Source organism: Malania oleifera, chromosome 9, assembly GCF_029873635.1.
Source record: "Malania oleifera isolate guangnan ecotype guangnan chromosome 9, ASM2987363v1, whole genome shotgun sequence".
Taxonomy (NCBI): Eukaryota; Viridiplantae; Streptophyta; class Magnoliopsida; order Santalales; family Ximeniaceae; genus Malania; species Malania oleifera.
This window is the reverse complement of record NC_080425.1, coordinates 21,815,803-21,836,023: the sequence shown is the minus strand read 5'-3', so window position 1 is coordinate 21,836,023 and position 20,221 is coordinate 21,815,803. Positions and strand designations below refer to the sequence as shown.

Here is a 20,221-nt window from a genome sequence, read left to right as displayed (position 1 = left end):
ATTTATAAAAATATTTTTTAGATATTTTAAAAGGTATTTAGGTCGAAGAAGTTAACCTAAGAGTTTCAAAATATTTCAAACGATATTTTAAACATTAAAGTATTTACATGAAAACTTCTAAGACTTTTCTCATTTTAGGTTTTTGAGTCTTCATGCTTTGTCCTTGGATTGAGTTCATTTTTTCTTCAATCTTTCATATTCTTCAAGCTTTCTCACGTTGCCTTTCTTTGGCTCTTTTGACTTTAATATTCCTTGGCTTTCAACAACTCATTCATGTCCTCATATTCTTCAAGGTTTAATAAATCATCTTCAAATCCATGTTTTGACTCTTTTAAGCTTCATTTGATCCTTGTGAGCACTTTGACCTTGCTTTCTCATATATGAGCCCTGGAATAACATTACTCACACAAATACATTAAATTTCACTTGTTTGTTAGCATCAAAACAAGATAACAAGATTTTAAATCTTGTAAGGCCAACACATGTGTAGGTTGAATAACATTGCACACAATTAATTGGGTAATTAGGACTCATTGGTAAATTGAATTTGTAGGGATTAAATAAACAAGTAGGAATTAAGTGATAAATAAATTCAAAGAATTTTAAAATACCCAATTCACCCCCCTCTTAGGATTACCTAATTCAACAAAGCCCTTTATTAAATTCTTTTTAGAAAGTTTAGATAGAAGGTTCATGCTAGCATGTCTTAATCTTCTATGCCAAAGCTAACTATTTTCACTTAAGGCAGCCAAGCAAGTTACATCTTGAGAAATTAGGCTATCAAGATTTATGCAATACACATTATTTATTCTATGTGCTGTGAATAGTATTTCATAATTCTTAGGATTTTGTATTATGTATTTTTCTTTCTTAAAGATTATGTCAAACCCTTTGTCACTAAGTTGACTGATACTTAATAGATTGTGCTTTAAACCATCAACTAGAAAAACATTATCAATGGTGAGTGAGGAATCTTTACCTATCTTACCAATTCCGACAATTTTGCCTTTTGCATTGTCACCAAAAGTTACATATCCTCCATCCTTTTGAGTGAGGGTGGTGAACTTTGATCTATCTCCCGTTATATGTCTTGAACATCCGCTGTCCAAGTACTATTTTTCTTTAGATGGAGTGGACCTAAAGCATACCTACAATAAAGGATTCATGTTATTACTTTTGGGACCCAAATTTATTAACTCTCTTTAAGTCTTGTCTAGTTTTAGTGTTTATCTTCCATTCATTTTTTACTTTGATGTATTTTTTCTTGAGTGGACAATTAAGCATTACATGTCCCTTATTTTTACACACGTAGCAAGTAGTATGTTCATGTATGTTTGTGGATGAAGTACTTGCATAGTGTTTAGCTTGTTTTACAAAGTATCCAATGAATAAATTTTTCTTTCTTTTGTTTGGTATTCCATTTTAACCAATTCCTTCTCTATTGTTAGCCATTCTTTGTTGTCTTACCATTTTATCAAAGTTTTCTTTACCTCTAGTAAAGTTATAAATAATCTTTTCTTTATCTTGAATTAAGTTTTTAAGTTCATTTATTTCTAAGTCTTTCTTTCCATCTTCATTTACTTGAGGCTTTACTAATTCCTGAGACATGTCATTTACTTTATTCTTAAGCTCATCAATTTGTAAGTCTTTTTCTTTTTCAGCATTTTTTGAAGATTCAAGTTGATTTTTAAGTGATTCATTTTGTTGTTTCAAGGTTATGTTCCTTTTTGAGACTTTGAAAAACTTATTATGAAGAGAGAATAATTCAGCTTAAAGTTCCTTATAGGAGGGCATACTCTCACATGAATCATTACTAGAACCTTTCGAGGAGGAGTAGTAAGAGTTTACCTCTTCATTGTACGCCATGAAGCACATGTTGGCCATCTTTTTTTCGCTGGATTCGCTTTCCGATTCACTTGAACTTGTGTCGTCCCATGTAGCTTTCATTGTTGGCTTTTTCTTCTTCTTTTCTTTCTTGAGCTGAGGGTAGTCTGGCTTGATGTATCCGACCTTTTTGCAATGGTAGCAGGTAGGTGGATCATTCTTGTTCTTGTTTTCCTTTTTACTATTTTCACCTTTTTTAGTTTTTGACCCTCTGAATTTTTTAGTGAATTTCTTATTTCTTTTGAAGAATTTTCCAAGTCTTTTAGTTATGAAAGCTAATTCTTTATCATCTAATACACTGGAGTCATTTTATTCTTCACTTGAACATTCTTTTGAGTCTTTAAGAGCTATGGATTTTTTATTTTTATTTTAAGTGTTTCTTTCTTTCATAGTCATTTCATAGGTTAGAAGTGATCCTATGAGTCAATCTAATGAGGTTGTTTTGAGGTTTCTACCCTCCGTTATGGTTGTAGCTTTTGGTTCCCAAATGGGTGGAAGTCCTCTAAGGATTTTGCGAATCATCTCATATGTGGAATATGTTTTTCCTAAAGCATTTAGTGAGTTTATAATATGTGTGAACCTAGTGTACATGCTTGTGATGGTTTCATCATAATTCATCCTAAAGATTTCATATTCACTAGTCAACATATCAATCCTATTATCTCTAATATTTACAGTACCTTCGTAGGTTATTTCTAGTTTATCCCAAATTTCCTTTGCTGTTTTACATGCCATAACTCTATTGAATTCATTAAAATCAAGTGCATAATATAGGACCTTTATTGCACTAGAGTTAACTTGCAGCATTTTATGATCTGAATCATACATCTCTTTTTCATCTTTAGGGACTTCTTTTCCATCCACAAGTTTGGTAGGAATTAGGTTACCATGTGTAACAACCTTCCAAGCCTTCCAATCCATTGTTTGAAGATAGATTCTCATGCGTTGATTCCAAAAGGTATAGTTGAGTCCACAAAATATAGGTGGTCTAGTTGAGGATTGACCCTCACCAAAGGGAGCTACTCCTATTTGTGTCATCTAGATCTTTATATAGCTTCTAATTAAGATTTACTATAACTTGTCTCTAATACCAGTTGAAAGTGAAGTAATTATTCCAATAGAGGGGTGAATTGGATTATTAAAGATTTTTGTTCTTTTATGGATTCTTGACTTACGTGTTCAATACACAGTAAAGCTTTTAATAATTCAATCAATTCACAACCAACACTAAACACACCACAAGTTAAAAAAAAAAAAACTTAACCAACAATCAATCAATCAATAACTCAAAATAACCAATCACAAATACCCAATCAACCACAATTTGTAGTACTTTGTGGAATTTCAGCTTTTGAATATTTTTTGCTTTGATAACAGCCCTGTAATTGCAAGCCCTGTGTTTGGATGAAATTATTTGCTTTCTCTTAATTAAGATTTTCACAAACAATTAACCAACGTATTCCCTTGTGGGTTTCTGCAAAAGGTTAATTAAAATGTACTTTCTTTTTATTAAGTGTCTTCTTTTTTAATTTAGTTTTGACCCCTATAACTTGCACTTAGCATACACACAATAATATATAATGTGCTAAAATTTAAAAGAGGAGGGAAAGAAGAACACCAAGATTTTTACGAGGTTCAGCTTATCCCTAGCCTATGTCTTCGCCTTTGGCCAATACCACTAAAGGATTCCACTATTTGTACTCCTTTTCGGACGAAATAAACTTTTTACAAATCCCTCTTTTTCAGGTAGAGATACCTCTCTGAGCGATTCTCGACGCTTCGTCCAACAATCCAAATCAACCTTGAATCGTCAAAGAACTACAAAATAAGAACAATAATGGGTGTACAAAGACACTCTCACAACAGAGAAAATTAATACAAACTAGAGCACTAATATACTTCAAATCAAATACTAAATAGACAATATGAAACTCAAGATTAGATATCACTGGAGGTTCTTTCTTAAGATTTGAGAAATCTCAATAACAAACTTAGAATCGTAGGCTTTTGATCAGCAGGAAAACAGTGGTATTCTTCCAGTAAGAATTTGAGCAAGAGTGAGCTTTAGAAGAGTTTGAAAGTAAAGTGCTTGAATGTTGAATGTTTGTTTGGTAATTTAATTCATTGGGTTAAAGGAGTATTTATAGAGTTTTAGAGTTAGTTTCCTTGTTGCCCTAATTGCTTGGAGTGTCCCCCAAGTTTTTGTAACATTTAAATTTGAAAAACTAATTTTTGGAATTTTTTTGTTAAAGTTCAAAATTAAAATCTCCGCAGGGTCAGTTGGTTGGGTCACTCGATTGGGTCTGTTTCGTATAGGGTCAGCCGGCTGGCCAGTCAGCCGAGTCCATTCTATCTCTCTAGAAATTAAAACATTTAATTGTTAGTCGGTTGAGTGAACACAGTTCATTCAAGTCAGTTAGCTGGACATATCCATTTTTCAAAAACTTTCATTTTTAAGGTTTTGAACTTTTGTTGTTTGAAAAACTCAAATGTGACTTTTAAAATCATTTTCCAGGATTTTCAAAAATTGGTTTCTAAGTCAATATTGCATCCTAAAGAGTTTCATATATCTATATAATATTGAATTGAAGTAGTTACATATGACTTTCTAATTATGAACACATTAACCACTAAGTCTTCAAGTTTTTTCCATCTCTTGAGATCCAGATTGACTTCATGCCCCAATGAGCTTTAAGCTTTCATTTGTCATCTTCCATTAAATGCAATACTTCTATATTCCGGTAAACTTTCATTTGATTGACTTTAATTGTAAGCTTTCTCCCTTGATGACCATGTGAGCATTTTGATCCTGAAACATTATCACTTAACAACACATATTAAGGTATCCTTCATTTGCTATCATCAAAATAAGATTGAAAAGTCATGTTAGGCCAACACTTAACTTTACTAAATAGCTCCTTAGTGAATTTTTTAAAAATAACCATGTAATCAAGCTTCTACAAATAAAAGGAAAGGAGAGAAGCTATCTTGTTACTTAATTAATCATTCATCTTCCATATCAAGGAAATTTATGAAATTTTCATACATGTGTTGCACGAGTGAGCTATTATTAGGATTGAGCATATAATGGGTACAATTTTATACATTAACTAAAAAAATTAAAAATTTTAGTTAAACAATTTTCATTATCGAAACTAAATCGAATCGAATAAGTTGCTATATTGAACTTAAAATCGGCAAATTATGGCTAATTAGTTGACTTAATCGAATTTAATCATATTAGTTTTCCAATTATCTTAACAAATTCTTTTGTAAAACTGCGTAAACCATAAATTGATCAGAAGACTTTAATACTAGCATATATATATTTATTTATTTATACATATATGACAAACATCTTAGTGAAATTCTAATTATATATGATGAATATGGATTTTATATTTATACTATCAATTAAAGGAAGGGAAAGTAGTTTTTAACTTAGCCTTTCTTTCTTTATTTTTTCTAAAGTACCCTTAAAATTTTTAAATTATATTTTAATTACAAGATTTACAAATAATGAAATCATGGTACACAAGTAACTTCATAAAATAATTTTAATTTCTAAAATTTAAAAATCTAGATAATTTATCATTTTCTCCTCAGCTCCAGTATCTCCCAAATAATTGTAAATGTGAAAATGGTGGACTTTCACGTATTAGCGTGTGTGTGCATTTGTATATATGTATGTATATAGGTTAAAATGATATATAAATTCAATTTGGGATCAAAACGAAACGAAAAAAAAATGAAAGATGAGAATTTATTTATCATATATACTAACTTGCAAAATTTGAACCAAATTTAATTTATTGGATTCGGTCTATCGGTCAAATTGGATAATGCTTGACCCTAGTCACTATTGTCGTCGTTGTCATCATCATCACCATCACGAATGACACTATTGACCTTGGAGAGAAATTGACCTATTTGCCTTACAGTCTCATCCTGCATAAAAATTTCATCCTATCCTACTAAATTTGTTGAAATGTGAAAATTCTTTAGTATGTATTGTACATACTCACAAGATGCATTACCACCACTGAAATATTGTGGGACAACATTTGTTAAAAATCATATAAAACTATACCTCTCGCAGGTATAAGTCAAAATATTAACTTGACATAATTAATGAATTTCAAATCTTAGATTCATCGCAAGCAGATTATAGAATTTTGCATTGACAAAAAAATCTATAATCAAATTTCCATTAAAAAAAAAAAAACAAGAGATCATCTTATTACCATATTCATTATTCATCTTCCATATATAGAATATTTTTAATATAGATCACTATATTTTTTGCTGGGGCAAATTTTGAGGCTATTTTTTAAATTGGTCTATTAAAGACATTTTTCCTTAAAAAGATTTCCACTAATTAGATTTTTCTTATTGGTGGAGTTTCGAAATAGGGAGTAAATGGGGTGTAGAGGATCAGAGCCCAGGGGAGGGGATCAGACCGAACCCATAATACCGACTCCTGTTTCGTTATGATCACGTGGCGCGTTTTGAAGCTGCCGCGAGCAGGCCTCGCCCCTCCATTAAAATTTTCCTTCTCCCACTTCGCTAACCCCAAAACGCTCCGCCACTCGCAGCCAGCCACAGCAGGAAATCTAGCGGACCACTATCAGGTATCCCAATTTACCACAAATACCCCGCACGCCCGACCCAATCGCTATTTCTATTTCGCCATTCAAGTAAAACTTCAGTCCCCTTTCGTCAACCGGAAAAGACCACCTGCCATTTTCTCCCTCAGCCCTCCACCGCGCTGTCCCTGGGGAGCCGAAGGCGGAAAAAGTAGAGAGAGAGGGGACATAGAGAGATAAAATGGCGGGGAACGGTGGCAGAGCGGAGGCCGAGCGGTGGCTGAGCATCGCGGAGAAGCTCCTCGCGGCCCGCGATCTCCATGGGAGCAAGACCTTCGCGGTCCGGGCGCGCGAGTCCGACCCTAGGTTGGACGGATCAGACCGGATCCTCGCCGTCGTCGACACGCTTCTCGCCGGCGCCGCTCGGATCAACAACCAGCACGACTGGTATGCCGTCCTCCAGCTCGCTAGTCTGACTCAGGATCCTGCTCATGTCACAACTCAGTATGCGCGACTAGCCTCGCTTCTTAGCCCCACCGGCAACACTCTGCCCTTCGCCGACCAAGCTTTCAAGCTAGTGTCCGACGCATACTCGGTCCTTTCGAACCCGTCCAAGAAATCGTTGTACGACCACGAGCTCAGCCTCTTCTCTGAGTCTATGCACGACTCGCAACCAAAGCAAGCTCACAATAAACAGCCGCAGACGCCCGTCAGAAGGAGCCCGAGATGCAGGAATAATATTCCTGAGGACGAGCCGGTACCAACTTCGGCTGAGCCAACTCAGACAAATGTACCTAGTTTCTGGACTGCGTGTCCGTACTGTTACAATCTCTATGAGTATCCTAAGGTTTACGAAGAGTGCACGCTAAGGTGCCAGAACTGCCGGAGGGCGTTTCATGCAGTAATGGTACCACCACCGCCGGGGATTGGGGCAGGGAGGGATTCGTATTTCTGTTGTTGGGCTTTTTTCCCGCTAGGGTTTTCAGTGCCCAGTTCACAGAGCAGTAAGAATACAAATGGGTCGTCGAATTGGGTTCCATTTTCGCCGATGTTTGCTTGTCCTTTCCCCGGCGATGACAGGTCGAATGCGGTGCGTGGTGAGGAGGGAAATCGGACGGTTAATAATATTTCGGAAGGAAATAGAAATGTTCAGAAACCGAAGAATACAAGTGCCGCTACTAGAAGGGTGGCTAAAGTGCTTGTAGACGAGGATGAAGATGCTTTCATGGAAGGTTCTGACCCAAGTGATGATTCAGATGATGAATGGGATAGTAATAGTAATAGGAAGAAGAAGAAAGTCAAGACTTCCAAGGGTAGGATTTTGGGCAGTAGAGGTGTGAAGAAGTGGCATGGAGAAAAGGCCAAGAAAGGAAGTCAGAGTGCTGTACCGGAGGTTAAGGCGAGTGATATTGAAATTGGGAGTGGGATACAGGGAGGTCTGGGGACGGCGGAGACGGGTAAGAAGGTGGTGGGAAGTAACACAAAGAGGCAGCCAGGAAAAATTGCTAAAGAATTGGGGAAGTTGGATTTGAATGTGGAGTTTAGTAATGAGGTGGAAGAGGCAGCACCCCCAATGAATGGGGGCAATGGGGCAGGGAACGGGGAGGAGGATGGCATTGCGGGGATTGGGTTTTTTGAGGGGCTTGATGAGTTCCTGAGTAGTCTGCCTATACTTTCTGTTGTCGGGGACGAAAAGGTTAAAGCTGCAGAGTGAAGTAAGAACCCCTGTAGTTGTAGCTTTTAGCATGTGTGTAGTGTTATGTAGACCAACTGGGTATCTTCATTAATGGTTTTATGGTAGTCTTATCTTATGTATAATCTGCGGCAATGTGCTGTCAATTTATTTTAAGCTGTTTTTGAGTATTAATTTTCTTATTGAGGAAAGATAGAATCTTGTTTGAATATTAAATTTGGTTTGGCAATCGGTATGTTGATTGAAGATAGAGCCCCCTCGAAACTTGAATGCTGTCAGCTATTCTCATGAAAGTTCCCCCCTGTGGCATTCTTGAACATATGTGGAAATAATGTCAGTTCACAGCCAGCTTAGTTGTGCAGGGTTTTAATTTCTTTTTCTTTTTCTTGATTAGCTGCTTCGTTAGCATGATGTTCTAATCTTTGAGGAATTACAATTTCTAGTTGGGATGTGTCTGATTCTAGTGAATTCTACTTTATCGATCTGAGATGGAATCCAGTGACATGGCCTGATTGGTATTCTAGAAATTATGTTGGTGATGATACTAGCTAGTACCAATTTGAGACAGGTTGTTTCAGTAATTTGTAGCTGCTACAGTCAGTTGCTATCGGAATACACGCATGAGAATAATAGTTTATCTATGTTTTGTTTTCAAGTTGTATCATGTATGCTTTAGCTGCCTGTGAGAAGCTCAATTGATAATAAGGAGATTGACATTGCTACCTTTATTTAATTTCAATATCTTTAATGCCCATTTCGTTAATAAATGATAGAGGTGCTCCTTGGGGGAATACCAAGCTCATAATAAGAGCACGAGGAAAGTGTAGTACATGCCCTTTCTAATTTTGTCCCACCTTCTCCCTCCCCCTCTCCCTCTCACTCAAATATTTTGGACTTCTCGTGTATGTCACCTCCACCTATCTCTGAGTTTGCACATTGTTCATTTGGCTTTGAAGTATGAAGATGCCCTTCTAGAACTGATTCAGATTTATGTTTTTAAACTTGAGGGTTTTAGTGAATGTTATCTTGTTGAATAATTACCAACATCTTATATGTTGACTGTTTGCCGTTTGGTGTTATTTATGTTTTCTGTTTTGGTTTTTGTACAACGAAGAAACATTTTATGTCAATGCATTGGTTTAAGTTGCTAGTTTTCCACTACTTTTTGTTTTTGTTGTCGGTTTTCATTTGTTCACAAAAAAAAACTGAAAATGAGATTTTATGGTTTTTGGAGGCAGAAGTACTATAATATCCAAAGTTAACTTTTTTGAATTAAATCATTCATTTTATGCATATTTTAATTAAAGTTAAAAGAAAATGACCATGTGAGTTTAAAATATATAATAATTTCTAAAAATTTGAAAAAAAATATTAAAAGCCACTAAAAACTTATACCTTATTATTTTTCAATTTTTGTGTACAATAAGATTGTTATTGCAACACTAAAAAAGGTAAATTTTGAAATATAACAATTTTGTAAAATAATTAGCGTTTTTTTATTTTTATTATAATATTTTTTATTTTTTTTTGTATTTTTATTATTTAATCATATTTTTTAATTGTTATTTGATTCATGGGAAAGAGCAACTTTGTGTGAAATGTGGTGTGAATCTGCAACAAAATTATTTAGGAATTGATGTGGCATGGTGTCATGGTCCGACTATTTTCACACCCTTGTGAAGGGCCATGCGGCGCTAGTTAAAGCACTCTTGCTTAACTAGTCAGCCTATCGTTTACCAACATTCATCCACGAAGCACTTTCATTAACATTCATTCAAATAGCAGTGAAAACAGTAATCAATTCATGAAAGCCATGACAAGTAAGTAGTAAACATTGAAGCAAACGTAATTTATTAACAACACCTCCGTTGACATTGTGTGCTTAGCGAGGGAGGCAAGTAGGCTAAACACGTTGATAATAGCTAGTGAGTTTTACAATGACTGATGAACACTCACCCTCCCCTAAAGAGCTTTCTGGGCTATTCTCACTCTGACACTAGGAAACATCAAAGTGACCGAGGAGTCATACTACCTTATTTGGCTTACAATGAAATAAATATTAGAAAATAACCCTACACTAATAACCCTATACTAGTATTTACGTGATGGAAACCCATCTCAAACACACGAGGCAATCGGTCACAGGCAAGCATAATGGCCTGAACAAAGCTTAGCTCGTGACATTCTCCCCCACTTATGTGGTCGACGTCCTCGTAGACTTTGACGCTAGGTACACTTCAACTTTGTCTACGAACGGTTGCATATCTTCCGTAGAAACCCAGCTAATTTCTTCGTCCCCAAGGCCTTTCCACTTCACTAAGAATTCCTGCCGCTTCTTCTTTGAGGATGTGAACTCTTTGTCTGCAAGGATATCTTCAACTTCATGTCTGTCAGGTTGAACTGTACTCACTTCTGCTTGGGCTGACTGATTTCTGCTCAGATCGTCGGTGTCGGCGTTGTACGGCTTGAGGCAGTTGACGTGAAACACAGGATGCACTTTCATCCAAGTTGGAGGGTTGATTTTATAGGAGACCTTCCCGACTTTGGCCAAGATGGGCACTGGTCCTTCATATTTGCGAAGTAGTCTCCTATCTTGTCCTCGTAGTGATCTGACCTGTTCAGGATTGAGCTTAACAAGCACCAAGTCACCTACGTTGAAGTGCTGCGGTCTTCTCCCCTGATTTGCCCGCTTCTTCATCCGCTTAGTAGCTTTCTCCAGGTAGGCTCGGGCAATCTCAGCATACTGTCTCCATTCTTTGGTAAAGATGTACGCCCTAGGACTCTTTCCTCTGTACGGCTCATCCACTACGTGAGGTAACAGTGGCTGCTGGCCTGTAACAAGCTCAAAATGACTCTAACAAGCTCAAAATGACTCTTATTGGTTGTGGAGCTTTTTCGAGCATTGAAACAGAACTGAACCACATCAAGTAGTTGCACCCAATTCTTCTGGTTGGCGTTGACAAAGTGGCGCAAGTACTCCTCAAGTAGCCCATTGAATCTCTCCGTTTGTCTATGGGTGATAACTCTAAGAGATTTCAAGTTGTGAACCGAGAATTCTGAAAAGTTCTGTCCAGAAGTTGCCAGTGAATCTTGAGTCTCGGTCACTAACAATGTCTTGGGGAACACCCTAATATTTCACAATATTCTTGAAAAACAACTGTGCTGTCTCCTCTGCCGAATAGTACTTTGGTGCGGCTATGTATGTATCATATTTCGAAAACCTGTCTATAATAACAAGTATAGATCCTGCATCTCCCACTCTGGGCAGGTTGGTGTGGAAGTTCAATGAGACACTTTCCCACGGGTTGGATGGTACTGGTAGGGGCTCCAATAGCCCTGCAATTTTCCTCCGCTCCACCTTGTCTTGTTGGCAAGTGAGACAAGTTCGGGTATAAACAACCACATCATCACGCATGTGCGGCCAATATTACCCCCGCTTCAGTAAGGCCAAAGTGCGCTGCCATCCTGGATGTCCAGCCCACATGGTATCATGACATTTATTCAACAATGTCTTGCTCAGATCACCAGCTCGTGGCACAAAGAGCCGGTTACCATGGGTCAATAGCAATCCATATTTCATCTAGAACTGTCATGCCTTCCCTTCTTCAGTAAGCTTCATTAAGTTCTGTGCAACTGGATCTTTGGTTAAGTTCTCCTTGATGCGCTCCCGCATCGTTGTGGTAACAGTACTCAAAGTCAAATGTGTTACCATTTGTAAGGCTACCAGCTTGGCCTTTCTACTCAGTGCATCCGCGACTTGGTTCAATCGCCCCGCCTTGTGCTCAAAGGAAAAATCAAATTCTGCCAAGAATTCCTGCCATCGGCCCTACTTGGGTGTCAGCTTTGGTTGTGTGAAGAAATGGCTAACACCTGAGTTATTTGTTTTCACCATAAAGCTTGACCCAAGTAAGTAATGCCTCCACACACGGTGACAATGTATCAACGCTAGCATCTCCTTCTCTTGAGCTGTGTGTACTTCCGCTCTGCTTCACTAAGCTTGCGGCTTTCGTACACAACAGGGTGCCGCTCCTGTAACAAGACTCCTCCAAGGGCGAAGTCTGTTGCATCTGTCTGTACCTCAAAGGGTTTCATGATATCCGGAAGAGCAAGTACTGGATCTCTCATCATGGCATCCTTCAAGTCATCAAAGGCTCCCTGGCATTCCTCTGTCCAGTTCCACCTATGACCCTTCTTCAGTAGTTCTGTCATAGGAGTCATTTTCCGTGAATACCCCTCTACGAACTTCCTGTAGTAGTTGGCAAGGCCAAGAAAGGAACACAACTCCTTCACGGTCATTGAGATCTTCCATTTTTGAATTGCCCTTACCTTCTCCATATCCATCCTGATATGACCTTGTTCAATCACATAACTAAGGAATTTGATGCTCTGCTGAGCGAAAGAGCATTTCTCTTTCTTCACACACAGATTGTTCCCCTTCAGTCTGTCGAACAACTTCCGCAGATGCTCTTTATGTTCCTCCAGAGTGGAACTGTAGACAACAATATCATCCAGGTACACCACGACAAACTTGTCAAGGTACTCACGAAAAACCTAGTTCATCAAGGTACAGAATGTTGCAGGTGCATTTGTCAACTCGAATGGCATCACCAAGAATTCATATGCCCCATACTGTGTCACAAAAGTAGTCTTCGGCTCATCCCCATTAGCAATTCCCACCTAATAGTAGCCCGACCTCAAGTCAAGTTTAGTGAAGTACTTGGCATGACTCAACTGATCTAATAAATCAGCAATCAACGGAATAGGATACTTGTTGCATACTGTCACCTTGTTGAGCGCGCGGTAGTCTACACACATCTGCAAGCTCCCATCATGTTTCTTTTGAAACAGCACCGGTGTTCCATATGGTGCTTTGGAATTGCGAACATATCCCGCTTCTAATAACTCATCAAGTTGCTTCCTCAATTCTGCTAACTCTGGAGGCGCCATCCGATATGGGCCTTTTGCAGGTGGTTTCACTCTTGGAAACAACTCGATTTCATGCTCCACACCCTGTAGTGGAGTTAATTCGTGAGGCAACTTATCCGACATCACCTCCTTGTACTCATCCAACACCGCTTGGATGGTCGTAGGCACCAGCTCTTGGCTTACTTCTTCATCTACCACCACTGTGGCTAGATATGTCTGCTCTCCCTTTCTCAAACCCTTCTTGAGTTGCATGGCTGAAAGGAACTTCCCATCGTCTTCTTTCGTTGCAACAGCTTGCACCATGCACGGGTGATCTCCCATCAAACATAGGGAACCAGTCGAAGGTATCAACATTGTCTTCATCCCCCTTAGAAACTCCATTCCCAAAATGACTGGAAAGTCATCCAACGACACCGCTGTGAAATTCACATGACCTTCCCACTGCCCAAGCTTCACAGTAATTTGTTTGGCTACTCCCAGAGAAGGCTGGGCTACAGAATTAATCGCTTTCATGCATCTTGTATCCTTCTCTAAGGATAAGTTGAGTCTCCAAGCTTTCGGTTGCGAAACAAAGTTATGGGTAGCCCCGGTATCCACCATAGCGCGGGTACTCTTTCCATTGATTCTCAAGTCCACAAACATTAGCCCTCTGGCTCGTGTAACATTTGGGGCTTTAGCCTGCTTTTCCAATGCGCTCACCTGCCGCATTGCACCCATCCTCGGGGTCTCATCTTCTTCCCCATCATCTTCCACTGTCTGTTCTGCAATGGAAGCCTGTAAAGCATTAAGTGTTGCTTTGTGAGGACATTCAAAAACTCTATGAGGATCTCGACACAAGAAACACTCAAGTTTACCTTTTCCTTTGGGTGTGTTGAACTCTCGAGACGACGAAGCTTCCTTTGAGGTTGATGCTTTATAGTCGGCTCCCCCACTCTTGGGTTTGCCTTTTTTGAAAGACTTTCCACGGTTTCCCTCTCCGCCAGACCCTTTGGACGAAGCGGTATTCTCCCCAGCGTAGTCAGTCAAGCGTTTTGCAGCAGCTTGTGTGGTAAACAAGTCTTGAACTCTTTGTCTATGAAGTTCAGTTCTTGCCCACGGTTTCATACCCTCTAGAAAATAGAACAACTTGTCCTTCTCCGATATATCCCTGATATCCAACATCAAAGCAGAAAATTGTTTTACGTATTCCTTGATCAACCCAGTATGCTTGAGGTCTCTCAGTTTTTTCCTTGCATTATACTCAACATTCTCAGGAAAGAATTGGGCCTTGAGCTCTCTCTTCAAGTCTGCCCAACTATCAATTACACAGTTTCCATTTTCAATGTCATTGTACTTAGCACGCCACCACAGTTTGGCGTCACCAACCAAGTACATGGTTGCAGTATCCACTTTCACCTGTTCTGAGGCCATCCTCACAACGCGAAAATACTGTTCCATATCAAACAAGAAATTCTCTAACTCCTTAGCATCACGGGCACCCCCATACGTCCTGGGTTCAGGTACCTTGGTCTTGCTAACTCCCGGAGTGTTGGAGTTCCCCATAGCAAGAATCATCAGATTCACCTTTGCATCCAGATCAGCCATCTGGGCCTGCAAAGTTTTCACAGTGTGGTGAAAGTCCTTCGACATTTCACTTGTCAAACTTGCTTGATGCTGGTGTGATCCCATCACTTCATCAACAAGTCCCCTTAGTTGGGCCATCTCGTTGGCCATATTATTGGTTGTCTCTTCAACCTGTGCTTCCAGTGCACTGATTCTTTCAGCATTGTTTGGTGCCATGATCACTTACCAAAGCTTCCCAAATTCCACAATGAAAGTAACTGAATTCTCGTAGCAACTGAGCCGTAGCTCTAATACCAAGTGTCACGGTCTGACTGTTTTCACACCCTTGTGAAGGGCCGTGCGGCGCTAGCTAAAGCACTCTTGCTTGACTAGCTAGCCTATCGTTTACCAACATTCATCCTCGAAGCACTTTCATTAACGTTCATTCAAATAGCAGTGGAAACAGTAATCAATTCATGAAAGCCGTGGCAAGTAAGAAGTAAACATTGAAACAAACGTAATTCATTAACAAAACCTCTGTTGACATTGTGTGCTTAGCGAGGGAGGCAAGTAGGCTAAACACGTTGACAATAGCTAGTGAGTTTTACAATGACTGATGAACACTCACCCTCTCCTAAAGAGCTTTCTGGGCTATTCTCACTCTGGCACTAGGAAACATCAAAGTGACCGAGGAGTCATACTGCCTTATTTGGCTTACAATGAAATAAATACTAGAAACTAACCCTACACTAGTATTTACATGATGGAAACCCATCTCAAACACACGAGGCTAGCGGTCACAGGCAAGCATAATGCCCTAAACAAGTTTAGCTCGTGACACATGGCAACGAGAAGCAGCTTGGTTGCTCCTTTCTACTGTGGCAGCTAGGGTTTTGCAGGAGGCTATCCAGAGGTTGAAGGTGAAGTGGTTTGGGCTTGTGTCTATCTCTATTGTGTTAGATTTGGTCCTATGGCCAGGTAATTTGGTTTCTTTAGGGTTAGGCCTGTATTGTGCTCAAATATCAGCCTAGTCATGTAATGAGGTTAAGGTAATAGAAAGATAAGAGTCTCCTTGTCAAGCCCAATTTTCACAATTGTGTTAAGGTTCTCAGCCCTATTTTAAAAAGGATTCTCTGAAGCAGGCCCAATGTTCATCTCGGGTTCAACTGGTAGAAACTAATAGCATTCAGGCCCAAAGTTCAAATTAAGCCCTTGGTTCACCATCCCTTTTGCAGCTGGAGAAAAAACACATAGTTATCTTTTCATCAAACAGCCTTGAAGGTCAAGAGAAGGTGAAAGCTAGTTGTGAATCCATTTGAGGAGTTTGGTTTTTTTGGGAAAACAATCCTGTGCAGAGGACAGAACTTTTAAATTAATCCTTAGTGATGAAGGTTGAAAAAGGGCTAGCGTGGACAAGAATAATTGAGAAGGTGATTTATTTTTTTATTTTTTTTTGGGGGGGGGGGGGGTGGGGTGGGGGAGGGGACTTGATGGTATGGGAGTCAATTTGTATAAATTTAAGGGCCGAAAGGTTATGCTAATTGTAAGGAGGCTTAGATGGGTGCACAAATGAGACAAATACATGAAGCGGAGAGAGCACTTCGATGGAATGGTGCCAAACATCTTAAGCAGAGATCTAAAAGGAGAGTTAAGTATTGTGGAGGATCTTTGTGCTTAGATGGGTGTATCTAGTGATGCGACTAGGAAAGCAAAAGAGATTAAGAAATGGAGGGACCTCTCTGATAATGACAGTGAGGACCTTAGTAAAAGTTTGATTGTGATGGGGGGTTGCTTTTGGATGAGATTCGGGAACAATTTTGATGTGTTTCAGACTCTTTTGATGTACTTGGGGATTTATCATATGGATATCCATCCCCATTGGAAGGATTGGAGGGGGTTTCTATCTTTGAGGATGATGGTTTGGTTAATAAACAATAGCGTAGGATGGAATTTTGTCAACATGTGCGGAGGAGATTCCTAGGAAAGATCTAGAAGCTCAAGATTAATGGATAAGATGGATTTAAAGCTGTCTAATTCTGGAGGAAACAAAGTGCGTCTTGATGGTGGTAACCTGAAGTGAAGAAGGGTCAGAGGGGATTAGCTGATTCGGCGGACTTTTTTTATTTTATTTTTTGGTGGACTTCTTGTCCCTAATTAAGTTGTAACTTCTCTTCTACTTAATACATTTGATTCAAGGAAAAAAATGGGCATTTGTTCAATCAAGTTGTTAATTAGTTTTAGTTTTAGAAATATTAATCAGGTTTCTGGTTTTTGGTTTTCATTTTTTTTTTTTTTTCTAAATTTTAGTTCTCATTTCTATTTTTCGTTTTGTAATATTTGACAGAGACACCAAACAGCCCCTATGTGTTCTATGATTGCAGATTCTTGAGAAATTCCCATTTGCTTCATTCTGCTTAGATAAAATTTTCAGTTGCACGATGTTAATTTTTTTTCTTGATAACCAAACCTAGAATATGTCACCCATTATTTTTGGGACATGTTATCAATCAGTTCCATTTATGGTTAATCTTGTACTTATAATTCAATTTGTAAATTCAAAATTTTGGTGCAGGTGAATTTGCCCTATGCTTCTATTCTTGTGTTTTGCATTTAATGTATTTATTTATGCATTGGTGCATTCATTCATTCAGGGGAGGCTGCCAAGCTAATGGTGATCCCCCAAGGCTCCCTGATTTTATGTTCTTGGGTTTGTGTTGCATGTGTTCTTTATATATATATATATACATCTATTGGATAAAAGCATGAATGCTCCATTTGGTTATTGGAACTCAGATGCATGCAAAGATACAGAGCAACTATATTGGAAAGCACAAAACAGGTTTTGAAGATGGTGGTCAAGCTGAGCCACACAATGAGTAAGTTGTTAAAAAGGTTCTCTTTAAAAATTCTCTCAAGATAATAATTTTCTATTAGTTATTGTTATCAGATATTGTTGTTCTTATTGTATTATTGCTTCTTTTAGAACTTCTGGCGTAATCTTGTGTTTGTCTTTAGTCTTCACTGCCTGTGGTGTGATTATTTGCTTTTTGTTCTTTCATAGTCTGTTCCTTGAAGAATTCATGGTTTGTGTTGCTTAGCGCATCCAAACTGCAAAGTATTAAATTTTTAGGAGCTACTATTAATTATTGAAATTTTTAGTATCACTTGATACAAGTACAAGGTCTTTATTTTTTTTCATACACGTTATTATCCAACTCAAGTTGCTAGTTGCTACTGCAAATTCCATTTGGAGAATGTGTCTCAGAGATTAGATGGGTGGAAGGGTGGTTTATACTCTCTAGGCGGGGGAATGGATCATTTGGTTAACTGGGAGATTCTGTTTGGGTCTAAAAAGGAGGGGGGATTGGGTCTTGGCAAGTTGGAGTTTAGAAAGTTGCTTTAATGGGTAAATGGCTTTGACAATTTTTGTCAGAGGAGATATCCCTTTGGCATGGAGTTATTAAAAGTAAATTTGGCTTGGAGGATAATGGCCGTGATGCTAATATGGGTCTATGATGTTCCTTTGAGAGCCATTGGAAGTGTACTGCAGATTTATCCTCTCCTTCTCCGATATACCAAATTCATTTTGGGAAATGGGAATTGCTTCAGTTTTGGGAAGACTTTGTGCTGGATGATGCTGCACTTTGCACTTCCCCTCCTCATTCGGATAGGCTGTTCTCTTTTGACAATAGAGCTATTGCTTCCATTTGTTTTCTGCTGGTGATGACAGCGCTTGGGACTTCCATTTTCATAGATCCTTGATAATAGGTTGTTGGAGCTCTCTTCTTTGTTGCGCTTGTTGGAGGGGGTGTTCACCCTTTAGGAGGGACTGTTGTCTGGGGCACTACTCGTTGAGGGAATACTCTTGCCAGTCTTTCTTTCTCTCTCTTTCTTTCTATTTTTCCTTTTTTCCCTTTTTCTTTTCTTGATCCATGAAATTTTGTTTTTTCTGTTTCATTGTACTTGTTGGAAAGCCAAAGGCCTCCTTTAAGATTAATGCTTTTATTTGACTAGTTGTTTACTTGTTCTTAATACTAACAATCTGCTGCAGGGGAGTTCTTTTATGTCTTTATCTCCGGATATAAGTTCTTCATGTGTTGTCTATTCAGAATCTGCTTCTCACACGTTCTTGTGTTCATTTTCTTGGAGAGAATTTGATTTGTTGGGGGTCGTTGGAGGATATGTTAACCATCTCACTTTAAAGGTTTTGGGAGTAGAGATGGTTTGGCTTTGTGGAGGTGCAAATTTTTTGCTGTCTTGTGGGGTATTTGGTTGGAGGAGATGAGGCTCATATTTTCATCAAGAAGATGTCCTGCTCTATGATCTGGGATAGGATCCAATATATTGCCGCATTGTTGGCTTTTGCAGAGATCTACAGTGTAATTGGTTGGTTTTAATTTATTTTTTTCTTCCTTTTCATCTTTTTCTCATGTAAGAATGATTTATTACATTCTTATTTTCCTTTTGAAATTAGAATAGTCAATATAATTTAATCAAGTCAAGAATTTGTCTTTTTGGAACCCATGTATTTTATCAAATTTGACAGGCCTTATAGAATTTTTATAAAGTTTAATCATTTTGTTGTAGAATCTTTAGATGATTTTTCTTGTCCTTTAATTTTGTAGGGTCTCCTCAACTTCTCTAATTGGGAGAGCATATGTACAACCCTTTATGGTTGCTTTCAGTTAGTTTTAGTAGGGGATAATAAGATGCTTAACATAATTAGTTTCTAGGTTGCTAACTAGATTTTGGTAAACGATTCACACATTTATTTTAAGAATTGTACCTTCTTATGACTTACTGCAATTGCAATTGCAATTGTCGTTTTCTCTCTCCATCAATTGACATCTTACTTTTTTCCTGTGAATTATCAATCAATGCCTACCTTCATGATTATTACATTTACTCTACATAATGTCTTAGATATTAGATGATTCTTTTCAATAGTCATTTCAATATTCAATGCTTGTTTAATAGTGAAAATTTGTTTTTCACTTTCCATTTTCTGTTCTTTAAATAATATAAAGATGCAACATTTTTTTTTTCTAGTTTTTCAATGTTTATTATAGGAGAAAGAATTTTTTCCTTAATTTTTTCCAACTCTATACAAATATTGGAAAATTGGTAGACAATGTGTCATATTATAAATTCTATTGAAAATTGGAAGCAAAAACTGAATTTGTGCAGTTAAATAGGTCCTTTGTAGCAACTTGTGAAAGGTAAAACGTCTTCATAAAGTCGATCTACCCTTGAGAGAAGCAAAGGCCCATGATTGATGATTGTGTTTCATGATTTTAAATAGATCATTCTGGTGTCTAATAGTTGTTTTTATAAGTGAATATCTGTGATTTGGCTGTAATGTTTGTTCATTTCATTGTAAGGGCATAAAACAAGTCTTTCTTAGCAGTATCTTAATATCCTCATCATACTATTGACAACAATTCAGGGGCTAGTTCTTCAGTTGGTTGGTGGTGCTTTTAAAAGAAAAAGGTGCGACTTCAAGGATGTTGCTGTAACTGTAACTAATATTTTGAATCCTCAGGTTGTGATTAGGTTATGCTCTTTGATTAAACATGTATTTTTTCACATG

At 38.1% G+C, this 20,221-nt stretch overlaps 1 protein-coding gene and 1 long non-coding RNA gene across 2 annotated transcripts; both read left to right on the top strand.

Annotated features, from left to right (window-relative positions):
* Nucleotides 1-6,429: 6,429 nt before the first annotated feature.
* Nucleotides 6,430-8,409, top strand: LOC131164514 (uncharacterized). Its single transcript, XM_058121775.1, has one exon. It carries the CDS (start codon nt 6,712-6,714, stop codon nt 8,182-8,184), a length of 1,473 nt encoding a protein of 490 aa, XP_057977758.1. The 5' UTR covers nt 6,430-6,711; the 3' UTR covers nt 8,185-8,409.
* An 8,517-nt stretch (nt 8,410-16,926) lies between these two features.
* On the top strand, nt 16,927-19,217 carry LOC131164513 (uncharacterized). The gene is made up of 2 exons (XR_009139278.1): nt 16,927-17,507; nt 18,683-19,217. It is a non-coding gene; the product is annotated as an uncharacterized LOC131164513 (long non-coding RNA).
* The last annotated feature ends 1,004 nt before the right edge of the window (nt 19,218-20,221 follow it).